The sequence below is a fragment of the Solea senegalensis genome, linkage group LG12 (assembly GCF_019176455.1).
Source record: "Solea senegalensis isolate Sse05_10M linkage group LG12, IFAPA_SoseM_1, whole genome shotgun sequence".
NCBI classification, from domain to species: domain Eukaryota; kingdom Metazoa; phylum Chordata; class Actinopteri; order Pleuronectiformes; family Soleidae; genus Solea; species Solea senegalensis.
In genome coordinates, this window is record NC_058032.1 from 1092961 (window position 1) to 1108523 (window position 15563).

At 38.0% G+C, this 15563-nt stretch overlaps 1 protein-coding gene across 1 annotated transcript; it reads left to right on the forward strand.

Moving 5' to 3' along the window:
• Positions 1 to 9165: 9165 nt before the first annotated feature.
• Positions 9166 to 12029, forward strand: il21 (interleukin 21). Its single transcript, XM_044041145.1, has 6 exons — positions 9166 to 9350; positions 9457 to 9498; positions 10955 to 11068; positions 11160 to 11198; positions 11295 to 11375; positions 11599 to 12029. Exons 1-6 carry the CDS (start codon positions 9228 to 9230, stop codon positions 11623 to 11625), a joined length of 426 nt encoding a protein of 141 aa, XP_043897080.1. The 5' UTR covers positions 9166 to 9227; the 3' UTR covers positions 11626 to 12029.
• The last annotated feature ends 3534 nt before the right edge of the window (positions 12030 to 15563 follow it).

The following is a 15563-nucleotide window of genomic DNA, read 5'->3' on the forward strand; positions in this document are numbered from 1 at the left end:
GCTGAACTTCAATGACACGACCACAGTCGACTCGCAGTTTCATGGAAACCCTGCGCTGACTCTGGTTCTGAAAAGTCTCAAAGATATTTTCACACTGACTTTGTGTTTGCTGCAAAGCAGAGACACAGCAGTGATGGATGGACAGACAGACAGACAGAGAGACAGACAGTGAAAGTCATATGACTAAGTCAACGGCGACTCAAGCAGAATCCAGCTACTGTAAACGTGTGACTCAGTAGAAGTCACTCTCACTTCACTTTCTAACCGACATGTTCTGATGGTGTTCAGGGAAAAAGATGCTCTTGCTGATTGTTGGTGATACACAGCGGAAGTCTGGTTTTGGCCAGAACACTATATCGTTACTTTTAAAAAACAGGATATTGCTGTGACGTAATTTTCCGAGCCGTCAGACGGCTGTTTATTATTCTGAGGACGCTTGACACTGATTGTGAAAGTTCTACCTGTTCTCGACTACAAAGGAAGATCAGGTGGAAAATATGAGGCGGGATGTACCGAGATGAGATATCTGATTTTATAAACACACAAAATGCTCGATGGCGTAAACTGTGAGTGTGTAGATTTACAGAAATCACAAATTTATCTCAGCAATATTTTATTTTATTTTTTTAAAATGTGTGACTGTGGAAACGCTCACATTTTCCTAAACTTATATCTGTACTGTTGTGTTGTGCAGAGGTTTGGGGGAAGTCTTCATAAACACAAGCATATTGTAAATAAATAAATAAATAAATAAAGGGCCATAATGAATGACAGTCAAAAGCAAAATGAACAACGTGTTTTTTAAATAGAGATTGGGGAAATCATTTAAGGGGGAAGTTAAATGTATAATATTTTTGTTGGTACTACTGCAAAAAACTTTCTAAGAAAAAATATAGTTTTCAGAAGGTGTCCCACAGATTAGTGAGAAACTTTCTTTATTTAACTGACAAAACTGTAAACAGAAATCCTAACTCTGTCAAAACTCATTGAATTTGAACAGACGTTGGTATATGTATGCAGGATTAGACACACCCATCATGAGATCATCCATGTTTCATCCGGACTACGGGCATGCAAGCAGGTAAACTTCTATACAGATCCAGAAAATGTAAAACATAAAATGTGTTTGTGTATATACAGTATAAGTATAAGGTGTAACAGGAAGTCCAACAATATTATTAGTTATTAAATCTGTTTTTTTTAAATGTGATTTAAAAAAGGAGAATATCAGGCCGTAACGTTGCTTTTCCACTACAAAATACTAGTGACCTCATTAAAGTGAATTCATTCAAAACATCTGAGCACCAGGTTTGATGAAGATGTCTCTAAGACGATGATGGTGGTGTTGAGGGAGGAGCCTTGAATTTGAAGAAACATATCAAGGTAAGTTAATAACTACATAACACAGTACTTTTACTTTCAGTGCTTGAGTAGTACATTTTAAAATAAACTATTTGCAATACTTAAGTAGTAGTACTTCCAATTAAGTGTGCAGCTCAAAGAACACTTCAACTTCTACTGAAGTCACTTTTTGAATACTCAAACTTTTACTCTTGGTCTCTAACAGGTTATACGTCACTGACCAATCAGTGGCCGGCACAGTGTCGCCTCAGCTCGCCTGGTACCAGATTCTTTAAGCAAGTGGAAACACAAGTTAACCGTGCCGTGCAGAGGCAGTGGAAGAAAGTGATGACAACTCTGTAAACAAGCGGCACACATGCACACAGTGCACACTCAGAGTGTCGTTCATTCTAAGTCACATGATGAACATACAAAATCTTGCAAGAAGAAGAGCCGAGTTTATTCACAGCTTCTTAAACTGTCCGACTCTCGACTTAACACCATTTTGGTATTTTGTTTATGCATTTTCTAGCAAATGGAAAATAATCTGTAGAGAGTAGAGAAGAGGTGGGATTAACTAACTTCCTCTTCAAAATGAAGCCTTTTATGCATTCACTCATACTTAAGGTCAATTAAAAGGCGCCTTCTGTCTCATTCAAGACAACTGTTTATATGTTTGTTCCAGATGATGTCAATAATCTGGATTTTGGGGGTAATAATGTGATGTTATTGTTTTGACATGTGGAGACGATACAGATGAGCCAAATCAAAAGGCCGCCGACCTGCGTGTGACTCAAATCCATCCACTTTCCTCAGAGTTCAAAGTACACCACACACACCAGGTGAGAGCCGAAACACACACACACACACACACACACACACCCTGAGTTTGCTTTGAGTGGACACAGGAAGTGCGATATTGCATCATAACACATCACGTCCTCTTGTTGACTCTCGATATTAGTTACACGTTAACAAAAGTGTGTGTGTGTGACAATTGTCCTTCTTCACTGGACGAGTGGCTGTTGTTCAAACTGCATTGTTTTTGGTGAAAGTGGCAGTTTGGTGGTGTTTCAATGCCTCCGGGGCCCCTCAGCTGTGTTTCCCCTGCTGTTGTGGTTTTTAAGAGTATTCACATCACACCGTGCTCTATACTCCCACTGTGCTGCTGCCGCCGCCATCGCTGCTGCTGCTGCTGCTGCGCACACTCTTTTCCCATAAAATGATCAATTTCCAAAACAAGTAGACGTTGCTGGTAAAAAAGCGTGTTATTAACCCTTTAAAGGTCACAAATGTGTCACCAGCGTGCAGACGAATGAGCCCCCTTTGAGTAAGACAAGTTGAAGACAAACTATTAACACTGTCACTGTGCCTGGAAGAAGCAGCAGTGACGCAGCAGTGGTACGTGTTTGTGCTTCACCATTTCAGGGTTAATATTACCACCGTTACTCGTGGTCATTAATCGAAGAACTTAGAGGAGCTTGTTTGTGAGACGACCTCTCCTGCGTGAAGGAAACTTGTCGTACGAGACTTTGACGGATGTTGATGTTGAGGGTAAGTGATGCTCACACGGTGACGGCTGTGTCACCTGACTTCCCCTTTAAACAGGTGACATAAAATGACATTAAACATAAAGGGAAAATAGTATTTAAACTATAATGTTTGATGTCTTTTTTGTGTTAGTTTCTAAGTAGTTTAAGAGTAACATGCGCTGGGTTTTCCACTGACTTTTTAAACAAAATGTGTGGATATATACGATACATCTGGGAGGAAGTGAGGAGAATAAATGCAGAGGAAGACGCCGCACTGTTGCCTTTTCTTTGTATGTTCGTCTGTAGAATATTTATAGATTTCTTATACAAACTAGTTTCTGTTGCAGTCCAGAGACGAAAGTTGTGTCTTTTGAGAGATTTGTGAGTTAAGAGGAAACATTTGCTCCCAAAGTTAAACTAGAAGAAAAATAATAAAAGAAATGACGCGAGCCAGCGCATCACTTTCTTTCTTCTTCTGGTTAATAGGTCAGTGAATAATAACAACCATCTTTTTTTGTGTCAGCAGGTCACAAAAGAAACAAAAAACACATTCATGTCAGATACTTTCCTAAAAAAAGAAAGAAATTAGAAATGATTTTCCAATTTATTCCCTGCTACGATATCGCCCACGCGTCTTAATTTGAAATGGAACTAAACCTGATATGGTTTTTAATATAGCGATGACACCTGTGTAAAGGATGATTATGAACAAGCTGCGTCATTCCAGGACCAAAAGAGGCGATCCCCCACCCACACCAGCCTCTGTTCTCTTCCTGTGCACTTACAGTAACATCACACACGCTCGCTTTCCTCCATCACCTCCTGTTATTCCTTTGTCCTGGATCTCACGTCAACACACGCCCAGGCAAATGCATTTATTTACTCATAAACAACAAATTTCAACTTTTGCATGGTGTCTTTCAACCTTGCACCTGCTCGCCGTGCAAACCCGGAAAACAAAGACACCGAGCTGTTTACTCAGGTTTGACCGCAGTGTAGGAAATCACACTACTGCCAGTGAGAGTAGAAAGTCGACGACACGATTAATAAAGAGTCAAATGCATTAAACCTTCATGTATAATATAAATGTATATATATTTATATATATATAAATCATTTCTCTCACATTTTGAAAGTTCAAATGAAAAGAAAAGTGACTAATAGTTCTTTTAAATCACACACACACACACACACATGTGCCTGAGACTTCACAGCACAACACACTGTTTTGTCTGGTTCATTCTTATTTAAGGAGTTTAAAGCTGAAACTATTTCAGTTTTAAGCTTTTTTCAGCTTCTTAAATGTGAATATTTTCTTCTTGTAACAAAGAAATCATTGAAAACTGAATCAATTTGGTTTACGTACAAAAACGAGACAAGATTTGAGAAACATTACTTCACACCGTTCTAAGTTTTTTAAAGTTTTCTGACATTTTATGGACCAAACGATGACTCAATTGGTGAATCGATTATGAAAAGAATCGTTAGTTGCAGCTCTAAGGAAACGTAAACACAATAAAATAAAATGACATTACATGTCATTTAGCAGACGCTTTTATCCAAAGCGACTTACAATGGAATTGAGTACAATCAGCCAGGGGTGGAGTCAAACTTGCAACCATGATGTCTTTCGCACACAGGGTTGTACGATGAGGTAGTTTTCCACATCGATTTCCTTCTTTCTTCATTTCTTGATGAATGAATTTGTTGTTTGGGTCATAAAATGTAGTCAAAGTTAAAACTATTTAATGTAACTGGTAGTTTTTACAGAAAATATTCACATTCAGAAACTGAAAAATCCGAACTTTTGTCTTAATCATTTAAATAAAAACACGAAAAAGTTTGAGATTAGTAATAATTGAGTGATGAAACAAAGAGTAAAATGAACACAATAATAACAAAATAACACTAGTGTTACAAATAATACAAATTGGAATTTCACTAGTGGGAAAAACTTGATGTTTTCCGTGGTAAGAAAAGCAATTCTGTCCTTTTATTAGAATGTTTTTAATGGAAAGTCTGATCTGTGTAAATACTGGAAAAAAATAGATTTCACACACACACACACACACACACACACACACACACACACACACAGGAATAGATTCATCAAAAACCACGCACATTTTTACTTATATATCACTTATATAAACACGAAATGAGTTACCAGTTTATTAGGTCGACATATCAAAACAAGAGCTCTTCCTCCTCGAAGGTTGTAATAGTCAGTGAGTGCATCACTAAACTGTCACAGATTAACAAGCTTTGTAGGTTTTTTTAATGAAAAATTAACAAGACGAAAGCAGCGATCGACATTTTCTGACACAGATCACTCAGGAATGAAATGAGTCATTAGCTGCAAAACATCTGAAGGTTTAATATTTTTATTATTATCATCAGGACTGTCAAACAGCTCAGTGTACCTAATAAAGTGACGCATGAAGGTAGAGTATTTAGAAGTCTCTTGTCTCTGTGACTTGAATCAAAATGACATTTGACACATTCATGCTTTATACTTGTTATACTTGTTATTTCTGCTTTATTTCTGGTTTATGTTTGAAAGCGCAGCGTTTCAAACGCGTTGTCACATTTTCCATAAGAACCAACTCACATTAACACATTGACCTCTATCCGTCACGTGCGGCCTCACTTTTTCACGCTGTGTTTAACACTCTGCCCCCGCCCAGAGAACAACTAACTAACTAACTAACTAACTAACTATAACTGTGTGTGTGTGTGTGTGTGCGATGTTGTCTTCAGCCCTGACTGAAGACAATTTAAAAAAAAAATTAAATGTAGGTAACACAGTAACAATATGGCAATAATTGTGTTATAGGGATGTAATATCATGGGAATAAATATTATTTAATATATTTACTTTATACATGTGTTGTTTTTTTAGAATAAACAATGTAAGTTAAGGTATTTTGTCCATATTTTTTAATTATTTTAATTAAACTGTTATATTTTATCTCATATAGGAGAAATGTGTCAAAAAGGTTCATTAACCATTAAGTGAGCATTACCGACTGATTGACTAGTCATTAAAAAAGTAATTAACTAATGATTACTTAACATTTTTCGCGTACCTTATTGTAAAGTGTAAAGTAACCAGTTAATTGTTACCTGACGATTAACTGAGCAAAAGTGACTCATGACCTAACAATGAATTATTCATTACTTAATGATTAGTATTAGTATGATAAATTGTTACCCAGTTAATGGTAGAGGGTTAATTCCAGGGGTCAAGAAGGAGTTGGACCAGTTACATTTCTAATCAGTTGACTGTAAACTGCTCTATAACACGTGTTGTCATCGCTCATAAACGTATTTATTATTATTAAATAAGACGGTGTCTTAAAGGTTTGTGAGCAAACACAAAGACACAAGTTTAAATAAAGCTCTTTATGACCCGTGCACCTTCAACATTCCAGAGTGTGTTGTTTTCTCACTTTTTTCACGTGTGTGTTATTCTGAGACTGTGAGCTCATCATGACCAAAGTGCTTAGAAAGACACACAGACACAGGTCGGGTTGAGAGGGCTTCCTCCTCCGTGAGGAGGAAAATTCATCTGAATTTCGAATCCACTTGAGGACCCATTTTCCTCTGCTGTACGTGCATCACAGACGGGACTCCTGATAAGGCAGGAGTCTGAGGCTGAAGCTCTTCTCAGACCAGTCGAAGCCCCCACCCACCGTTTCCCTTACGCTGTCACACACACACACACACAGAGAGAGAGAGAGAGAGAGAGAGAGAAGAGGGGTTTTCTCTTATTCTCACTCTCACTTCCTCCTCGCTGGTTGAGGAAGACAAGATTTTAAGATTTTAACGCGGGGGGAAAACGTGTGCACGAACACTGACAGGGCAGAATGACTGAGCTGGTCGGACACATTTACGAGTCTGTGTGGGCTCTCCTGAATTTAATTTCCTCGAGGTAGAACACTCTACGCACACTCAAGAGACATAATCACTTACAATTCCATCAAATTCTCATTCTTAACACAACTTCTTAAGAAGAGTGTCCAATAGTTTCTTTCCATGTCATGTCTTGTCTGCTCTAAGATGGTGTTTTTTTTTGCCTCTGCACCAAATCTAACATTAATGTGTATAAACAAGACGGTGCTCTTCCTACATTTATTCAGTAAATAAATTAGTAGTTTGCCATCGAGTTGCCACAGATTAAATTACCAAGGGTGGGACTAATACCATTTTTTTGTCGGATTTATGAACTACGAAGCCGTTACAGACACATTTGTACCATCGAGTCACTTCAAAGACATAATACTCCAACTGTGTAACAAATATCGTTCTCCCAAAAAAGAAGAAACAAACGGCACAAACATGACTCAGCTATAATGCCTTTTTTCCCCCACTGATTTGTATTTACATTTTTACAGTCTGTGCAAGGTGAAGCACATGCCAATATACGATGTTTGGATTTCACATTTACATATCAAGATTAAAAAGTAAGATTGAAAGATGGAAGTGAGAGGAAGCATTGTGTTTATAGTGAGAACAGAAGTGGGCCTAGGATTGACCCTTGTGGAACACCACAGTTAATTAGAGTATTTTCCAAAGTGGGCTGAAATATATGTTTCTTTGTTTTCAAAAACTGCAGCCTGGAAATCATTTCTAACTTGTAGTTTTTATCTGTCCGACATCTGATCCAGTGATTTTGACCAGTATCAGACCTAGACCGATTCCCATGTTACTGTAACTGATCCAGGCTCCTTAACTCAAGTCTTGTATTGTTACCATTTGTTTTATTTTGTGATCCAGGACCTTTTGTCCCTTCATGTTTTGTTAATAAATAAATAAATGATCTTATTTTCAGAAAAACACCTGTTTTTTCATGTTGTTTCCCTCACCTTCACGAGCTGGATCGCAACAATTCATATGTGATTTGCATAATTATTCTCACTCTCATTTGAATAATGTACTTTAAATGATCACTGTGTAAATGCTGAACATTTGCCACTTGTGTGAAATAAGGTAAAAAAAAAAAGAGCAGCCATGATGGATAACATGAGCTCCAAACTATATCACTGCAATAATATTTGATGCAAAATTAAATAAAAGACAAAAGCTGGCAGGCTGTATGAAATGATGATTTTAAAACAATAAAATCAGGTCATTAAAATAGGAATATGTGAAAGTCGGGAACCATGGAGTGATTTTAAAGTGATCAGTAAAACCTTAAATGTGTAAAATTAAGGTGAAATTGTTATTTTTAAAACTGGTTATCTCTTAATCCTTTTATCAGTTAACCCACTAGTTGTTTGGTCCATAAAACGTCAGAAACTGTTGAAAAATATTGAACCAAAAACCTTCAAATGATGACGTTTGTCCACAAACCAAAATCATTTTTTTAATTAGAGGAAAAAAAACAAAACATATTCACATTTAAACAAAACAAGAGACTTTGTTTTAATTATTAAATAAAACACTCAAGGTCTTCGAATTTCAATCAGGAGCAAAGAATTAATGTGATATTAATGTATTTTAATAGTAATTATCCGAGATGGACCGAAACACGAGCCATAAAAGGAAAGATTATTGCTTAAATTGCATCCAATTTAACTCTTTACATGGATGCATCGTGAGTTGCATGTGAGTCACACGAGTATCAGGGCCTCTCACAAAGTGTCTCGATTGAGACTTGACAAACTCTCACTCGTCCTTGCAAACGGACAGAAACAGAGATGACGCATAACAATGGCGTTACTAAAGGAAGGAAGGAAGCAGCTCATTTATAGAATATGATATTCAAAAAGAGAAAGCTGTTGGTCGACTTCCTCCCCTGACCTCGAGATCACATACCATCTCTTGACTTTTCTGTGTGTTCAGTTAAGACAAAAGGAGAAGTGAGGAGCTATACGTTCATCTCGGTTTGGGAGGAAGTCTCTCCACTCCACAACAGAGGTTGTTGTTGCGACAGCCTCCGTATGTTTGCGTAGGTGGCCGCGATGCATTCAGGCTGTCAGTACCACGCCTACGAGACTACCTATGACATGGTATATCTGTGGCTCCATGATTCAAAGTGAAAATGGGAAGTGCCGTCTCCCTGTAGTTTCCTGTCGGCAGCCACTCAAACAAGTTTACATTCACACACGCTGTCATCGGCGGGGCCCCACGCACGCGCATATTGACGACACTCTCGTATCACGTAGTGGTGACTGCCAGTGGAAAAGAAAATTTCATTACTCACACACCAGTTTCTGCAGATTTCCAACTCTGCACAAGTGGTTTTCCTGTGTCCTCAGGGATACATATAAAAAGGTAAGCGAAACAGCACTCTGCATTTCCAGTAAATCGATCGATTGGTGACTTTTGGTGAATCTGACTCTCGAGAACATGAAGCTGATTGTTTTTTGCCTCCTTGCAGTCTGTGCTGTGGCCGCAGCAGACAGAACACTGCAGAGGAGGAAATTACAAGAAGTCCTGAGGCAGCTGAAGGATGTGAAAGAAAACCTGCAGGTAGGTTCATCTATATAATTATGTATAATTATATAATTCTTTTTTAATATTTGCCCACATACACAGTCATCATCACCTAATACAACTTGTGGTTTGTGTCGTGCAGCACAACAAGACGATGCTGAATACTCCACCAGAGAATGTTGAGGTAAGCACATCTAACTCACATTGACAATAATGTTGACAATATGGTCATCACCTCCACTCTTAATATTTGTGGTTGCTTACTCATTGTTGTTGTTCTCCCACTTACTGTAGTTACTAATTGTTATGAGCCCGCTACTGTAGGAGTACATCAAATAAGCGAAAGTGTTGCATCAAAGAATAGTGTGTTGGGTCATAAACACTGATTCAATTATAGCTTAAAAAGTCTTTTTTTTTTTAAAAGAAGATAAATATATTTAAGCTTTTGATTAGTGATTTTAAATGAAACACTTAATGAAATAGTGGATTTTACATAAGCTGAACCTCAAACTACAAACGTTCGGTTACAGAAAGAGCTGAAATGTGATCGGAAAATGAAATCAGCAACAAATTAAGATTCATTTTTCAAATCTACTCACAATTCATTCATTTATAACACCATATGCTATATGTAACCTACAGATTTACTTAAAAATAATGACTTTGATTTAACAAATTTCATCTACTTTTATTCGGATTTAGAGGCTTACCCCACACACACACACACACACACACACAATGTCAGTATAATTAGCCCAACTGTTTTTTTTGCATTACTTGTAAACTCTGACGAGCCTTCTTTCTTGTCAGGCTCAGTCGTGGTTGAGTCAACTCTAGAGCTCGAGCCGAGAGTATTTTCTCAGCGCTTGTGTTCAGCGCTCTGAGGTGAAATGTGATGAGTAATCAAGCGGAGAGCAGACAAAACCATAGCACTTCCTCACAACCTCACACCGCCTCACAAAACTCGATATGTTTGCTCTCGGGCTACAAAAGCTCTGACTCAGTCGTCTTAAAGTCTTAAAGCAGACAGTTTGTGAAGTTATGTCGTGTCGTGTAAATGTCGAGAAAGACTATCATGACACTGCAGGACAATTATTATTATAATTAATAATTACACCAAATAGTAAATTAAATGTTCCATTATGGTTTTCCATAAGCCTATTCAAAAACAGTGGAGACATGAACTTTCTTTGGTTTCTTTTGATTGCAACAGAGGGTATTTTTAGAGTGTGTGTTACTCGCGTATTTGTAATCCACACCTACAGTTTGAGGCAGCCGGGTGAGAGTAAACAAAACACTTCATTAAAAAAATGGAAAAATGTGTCACATAAACAGATTTGTGGAGGGGAAACAGAAAATCATCCAGAGTATTTTAGGAACAAAAGCTTTGAAAGTTTCAGTTTAGGTGTTAAGCGTTCTTGTATCTGACTGGAAAATCAGTCATGACACAAAACCAGAAACGGCTTTCTTGGAAATATTTTTTTTACTAATTGATTGCAAATGAAAAATGTAATTTGGCTTTGTTTTTGCAATGATCTATCATTTGTCGGAATTCCATTTCTATAATCTTTTAGGACAAAAACCTGTTGTTTTGTTGGAATAACTGTAAAGACTCATCAACTTTTTTCTTTTGGTGACAGGATTGCTGCTGCCAGTCAGCGCTGGAGTGTTTCAGAGCCAACATGCAGGTGCATTTCAACATCACAGAGAAAAAGCAAAGCAAACTCTACAGGAGCCTCAAGAAACCCCTCACTGTGAGTAAAAGAAAAAAAGATTTCATTTGATACACATCTAGACCCAGAGTGTATTTATAACACTTTGTTTTTATTATTATTTCTATTTCAGCTGAGCAGTCTGGACTTTTGTAATTCAGGAAATAATATGGTAAGTCAAACTTTGAATTGAATGTATGATAAAAATTTACTGTGGTGTCAAATAATTCAGTTCATTTCTACTTTTTTTTTCTATCTTTCTCTTCAGCCCACATGTGACAAATGTGATGAGCATCCTAAAGTAAATGTCCAGGAATTTTTCAAACGCCTGGAGTCTCTTATTCAGAGGGTAAGGCTTTTTAATGATTAAAACTCTTATGATCCATCATTTCTCTGCATTGAAGTGGAATAACACATTTTCATATACACATGTCATATATATATATATATATATATATATATATATATATATATATCTACATATATATATATATATATATGTAGAGAGAGAGAGAGAGAGAGAGAGAGATGTATAATTAATGAGATTCTTCTGTATTTTTTTGTCCATCCAGGGTATAACCAGACTGACCATGGACTAAAAAAGGAGAACCGAGCTGTGACCAAGGGCTGAATGACACTGAGTGACACTACGCTGAAAATATGCTAAACATAAAAGAAGTCTACATGTTGTAGCCTTTTCAAGTATTTAACTTATTTAATATTTATTCAGACAGTGGTGGGGAATCCACCTGAACTCATGACCAATGTATGTATTTTCAGAAAAAAGCTGCTTTGCCGCCACCCAGTGGACTGGGCTTGGGCAGTTTTGTTTTATTGCCTCTCTTTCATTCCAAGTGAAAGGTGACTGTCAATATGCTGTTGTTCTCAAGGACGATAAATTATATCTATTGATGTTTATACTATGTATGGTGTGCCTTAATAGAGCCATTCTGTGAACAATTTGTGCCATTTAAATAAAGGTTAAATATTTTATTATTACACAGAAGATTTGGTTTCTTTGATTAATTTGATTTCTAAAGCACCGTAACTTTATGCTTCTTTCTCTCTTTTGGTTACTTTTTTTTATAGTAAAACACTGTGAAGTGAGACAGAATAAGTGCTAGTACTTCCTTTATCCATATGTCTGTCTGTATTACTCTAAATACTTTAGAGTAGTGGCTGGGAATACTCCATCATAACATCACAATTAAGATATTCACGATGAAAGTTTACAGAATATCAACGGGAAAGAGTAAATAACAAACAAAAAAAAGTTAAAAACTTAATTATTAATATCAAAAACAGGCAGAAATAAAATAAAATTAAGTAAATACTAATGTGGGCATCAGTAATAGCACATATATTTTATATTGTATCCCATTTATATACTATCACCTTGCTGGCATGGTGTGTTTAAAGGAAAAGGAGGCCACAGTCCATGTTTTTATTATAACACAAATGTGGCAAGAAGTCTGTGAATATAACTTTCCAATAGATATTGTTCTGGTTTAACAAAAAATAAAAACTCTCGACACTCGAAACAAACACTAGAACTGGACCGTCGGCAGGATGCCAGTGAAAGTGCCGGTACCCAAAATAGTAAAATGTCAAGTTCTGTTCAAGATCCAGAAAATAATGCTATGGAAATGTTTCAAAACAACATTAAGGATTATATGAACGGTGCTGAACCGAAAAAAAAAGATCTTAACTTGTAAAATAACCCACTTTCAGACACTCCTGAACCACTGCTGTCCTTAAGTCAGCTTTGCATTACATAAAATGTTCATCAGTGTTTGACAAACCAGAAAATGATGATCTTGAACGTCTTGTTGTGTCCACAAACCAAAATTATTCACTTTTACTGATTTCTTTGTTATGGAGCAAAGAAAATATTGAAAATATTCACATTTAAGAAGCTGAAAAAACAGAAAGTTTGTTTTAATTATCAAAAAAACACTAACAGATTAATCGATTAACAAAATAGTAAACAATGAATGTTGTAATTGATTAATAATAGAGTAATCTAATAATCATTGCAGCCCTACACATTGTTACATATTGTTGCTTTGGATTTCTCAATTAAATGTGTCAACTGAAGAACCACAGCACAGCTGAGCCGATTTCATCTGAAATATTAAAGACTGGAGCATGGACCATGGATCTACATCTATGACAAAAAAGTGTCTGCATTATTATTGGACGTATATGAACTCTGAATTGCTCTGTGCTGCCACAAGAGGGCACTATGCTGGAGGAGAATTTCAAAGAGTGCTGCGTGAACCTGAGTATGTGAACTTGGTGAAAAGTGGAAAATGATTTTGTATTGATGTTGTGTACTTTTCCCCCTTGTGTAGTTCTTCTGTTATTAAAATAAATGAAAGCACTTAATAGTCCAATTTTATTTTGGTCAAATTAAATTCACTAGTGCTGAAATGGTTAAATTCTGTGGTGGGGAAAAAAAAAATCACTCTCTCACAGAAAATCATTTGAACAAACAAGTGCACGACAACAGGGCGACTCATACCACTAACAACTCTCACAATGACAGGTGCAGGCATGTTTTTAAGCAGGTGTCCACACTGCAAACACCAGTACTGTGAACTTCCCAGGTGACACAGGGGATTTCTGTAATAAAAAAGATTCTCTCACATGTCAGCAAATCGACGTGCACCAGTCAAGCCTGTGTTGACGACAGCCACTCAAAGACCAGCACTACAACAAAGCACAAGATCAAATGTCTTCTGCCTTCATTTTGTATCACAAAGCTCAGAAGAACCTTTTCCGAATAAAACGCAGTCAATTAAATCATGTCTGATGGTTAAACAACTCAGGGCGGTGCCAGCTGCAACTCACTAATCACATCACTAAAGGCCTCAGTGTAGCACTGGCACCTGTCATTTGTCTCAAGGACCCCTGGGAACCCTAAAATCAGTTTTTAACTGCTTTGACCTTGAGGGTCACAGGGGGAGTTGGAGGGAACTTACACCCTGGACAGGTCAACATTAGAGCTGTAATCGGGCCTGAAGAGTTAGGCCCGAGCACGACAGACTTTGGCCCGAGTAGGACATGTACATTTTGATTGACAGCTTTTTAAAAGCCCGTCCGTTTACAGCCCGACATTATTCAAATATGCGCACGCACACAGCTCTTTTGCCTTTCGTGAAGAATGATTCATTTATACATTTACATAGGCCACCTGGAAGTTGGAACAAAGAAATAAAATAAGTCCTCTGTTAACATCATAACATCTCGAGCACTAACACTCTAAATAGGCCTAGGAGAAGGAGTGTGTTCGACTCCGGGGAGCTCCGGGCCTCGACTCTCTACACCTGGTGCAAGCCATGGCTTGCAGAAGCGTGCAGGCATGAGCACGTACGGCACACCTGTCTGAGAGTGAAAACATTCTCACCTGGTTAAATTCTGGGCAGTGGAATATTGCGGTCTTGCGGAAGTCATGTATTATCATTTTACGCGTGAGTCAGTCTTCCAGTCTTTGTGTTGTTTATGCCCAACAGCTTGCTGAGGAGGGTATAGGGATTCCGATGTGCTTCATAGAACGGTTTAAAGGTGACATAGAATGCTTGTATCACACATATATGTTAGTTATGGAGGTCTACTTACATATATTAACTTGTTTTCATGGTTAAAAACCTCCGAGTCGCTGCAAACGTGACCAAAACCACACCCCCAGAACGTGGACTGTGTTGTGATTGACCAGCCAACGAGAGCTTTCCTACTGTCCTGTGATTGGCCAGGTACCTGGAAGTGACGTAATAGATAGGCCAGCTCTCAGATACACAGCTCCCCCTCTGGCACGGTGGATGCTCTGCATCTCAGCAGCTACAATGAGAGTAGTTCTTCTTCTTCTGCGGTTGAATGTACGCAACCGGATGTGCCCGGACTAGTGCCCGCACCAGGAGGCGCTACGGTGGTGAGAGGAGTGGTGAGGATTTCTGATGACGACATCAAATTAAGGAAGTGCCGATCCGCTTCACAGAGCCCAGGAAAACAATACAACACTATTTTCTCAGCAGTGGCTGAACTGTTTGTTCTGAAACTTTAGGGTTTCATAAACGAGGTAATGACGCAGATACACACACACACAAACGCAGCGTTAATTGGAGCTTCCGGTCTATGTCGCCTTTAAGAAAGTCTATCAAACAGCCCAGTGTGTCCGGTGCCTCCACGGTCACATCTTCCTCATGCTAATTAAAACGCATCACCTGACCGCTCACTTACCACGTGAGCCAAGTAAAACGATAGAAATGAAGCCTGAACCCGACCGAACCAAAGAGCTTCAGCTCTAGTCAACATATAGCTAAGAACAACCATTCTCTCTCATACCTACAGTGTCCAATTAACCAAATCCTCCATTTTGCATGTTTTTGGACTGTGGGAGGAAGCTCAAGTACCTGCAGAGAACATTCAAACTCCATACAGAAAGGACCTCAGTCAAACTGGGGCACCTTCTTGCTGTGAGGGAACAATGCTAGACACTGCACCACCACGTGTCGTCATATCAGTAATACGAATGCAT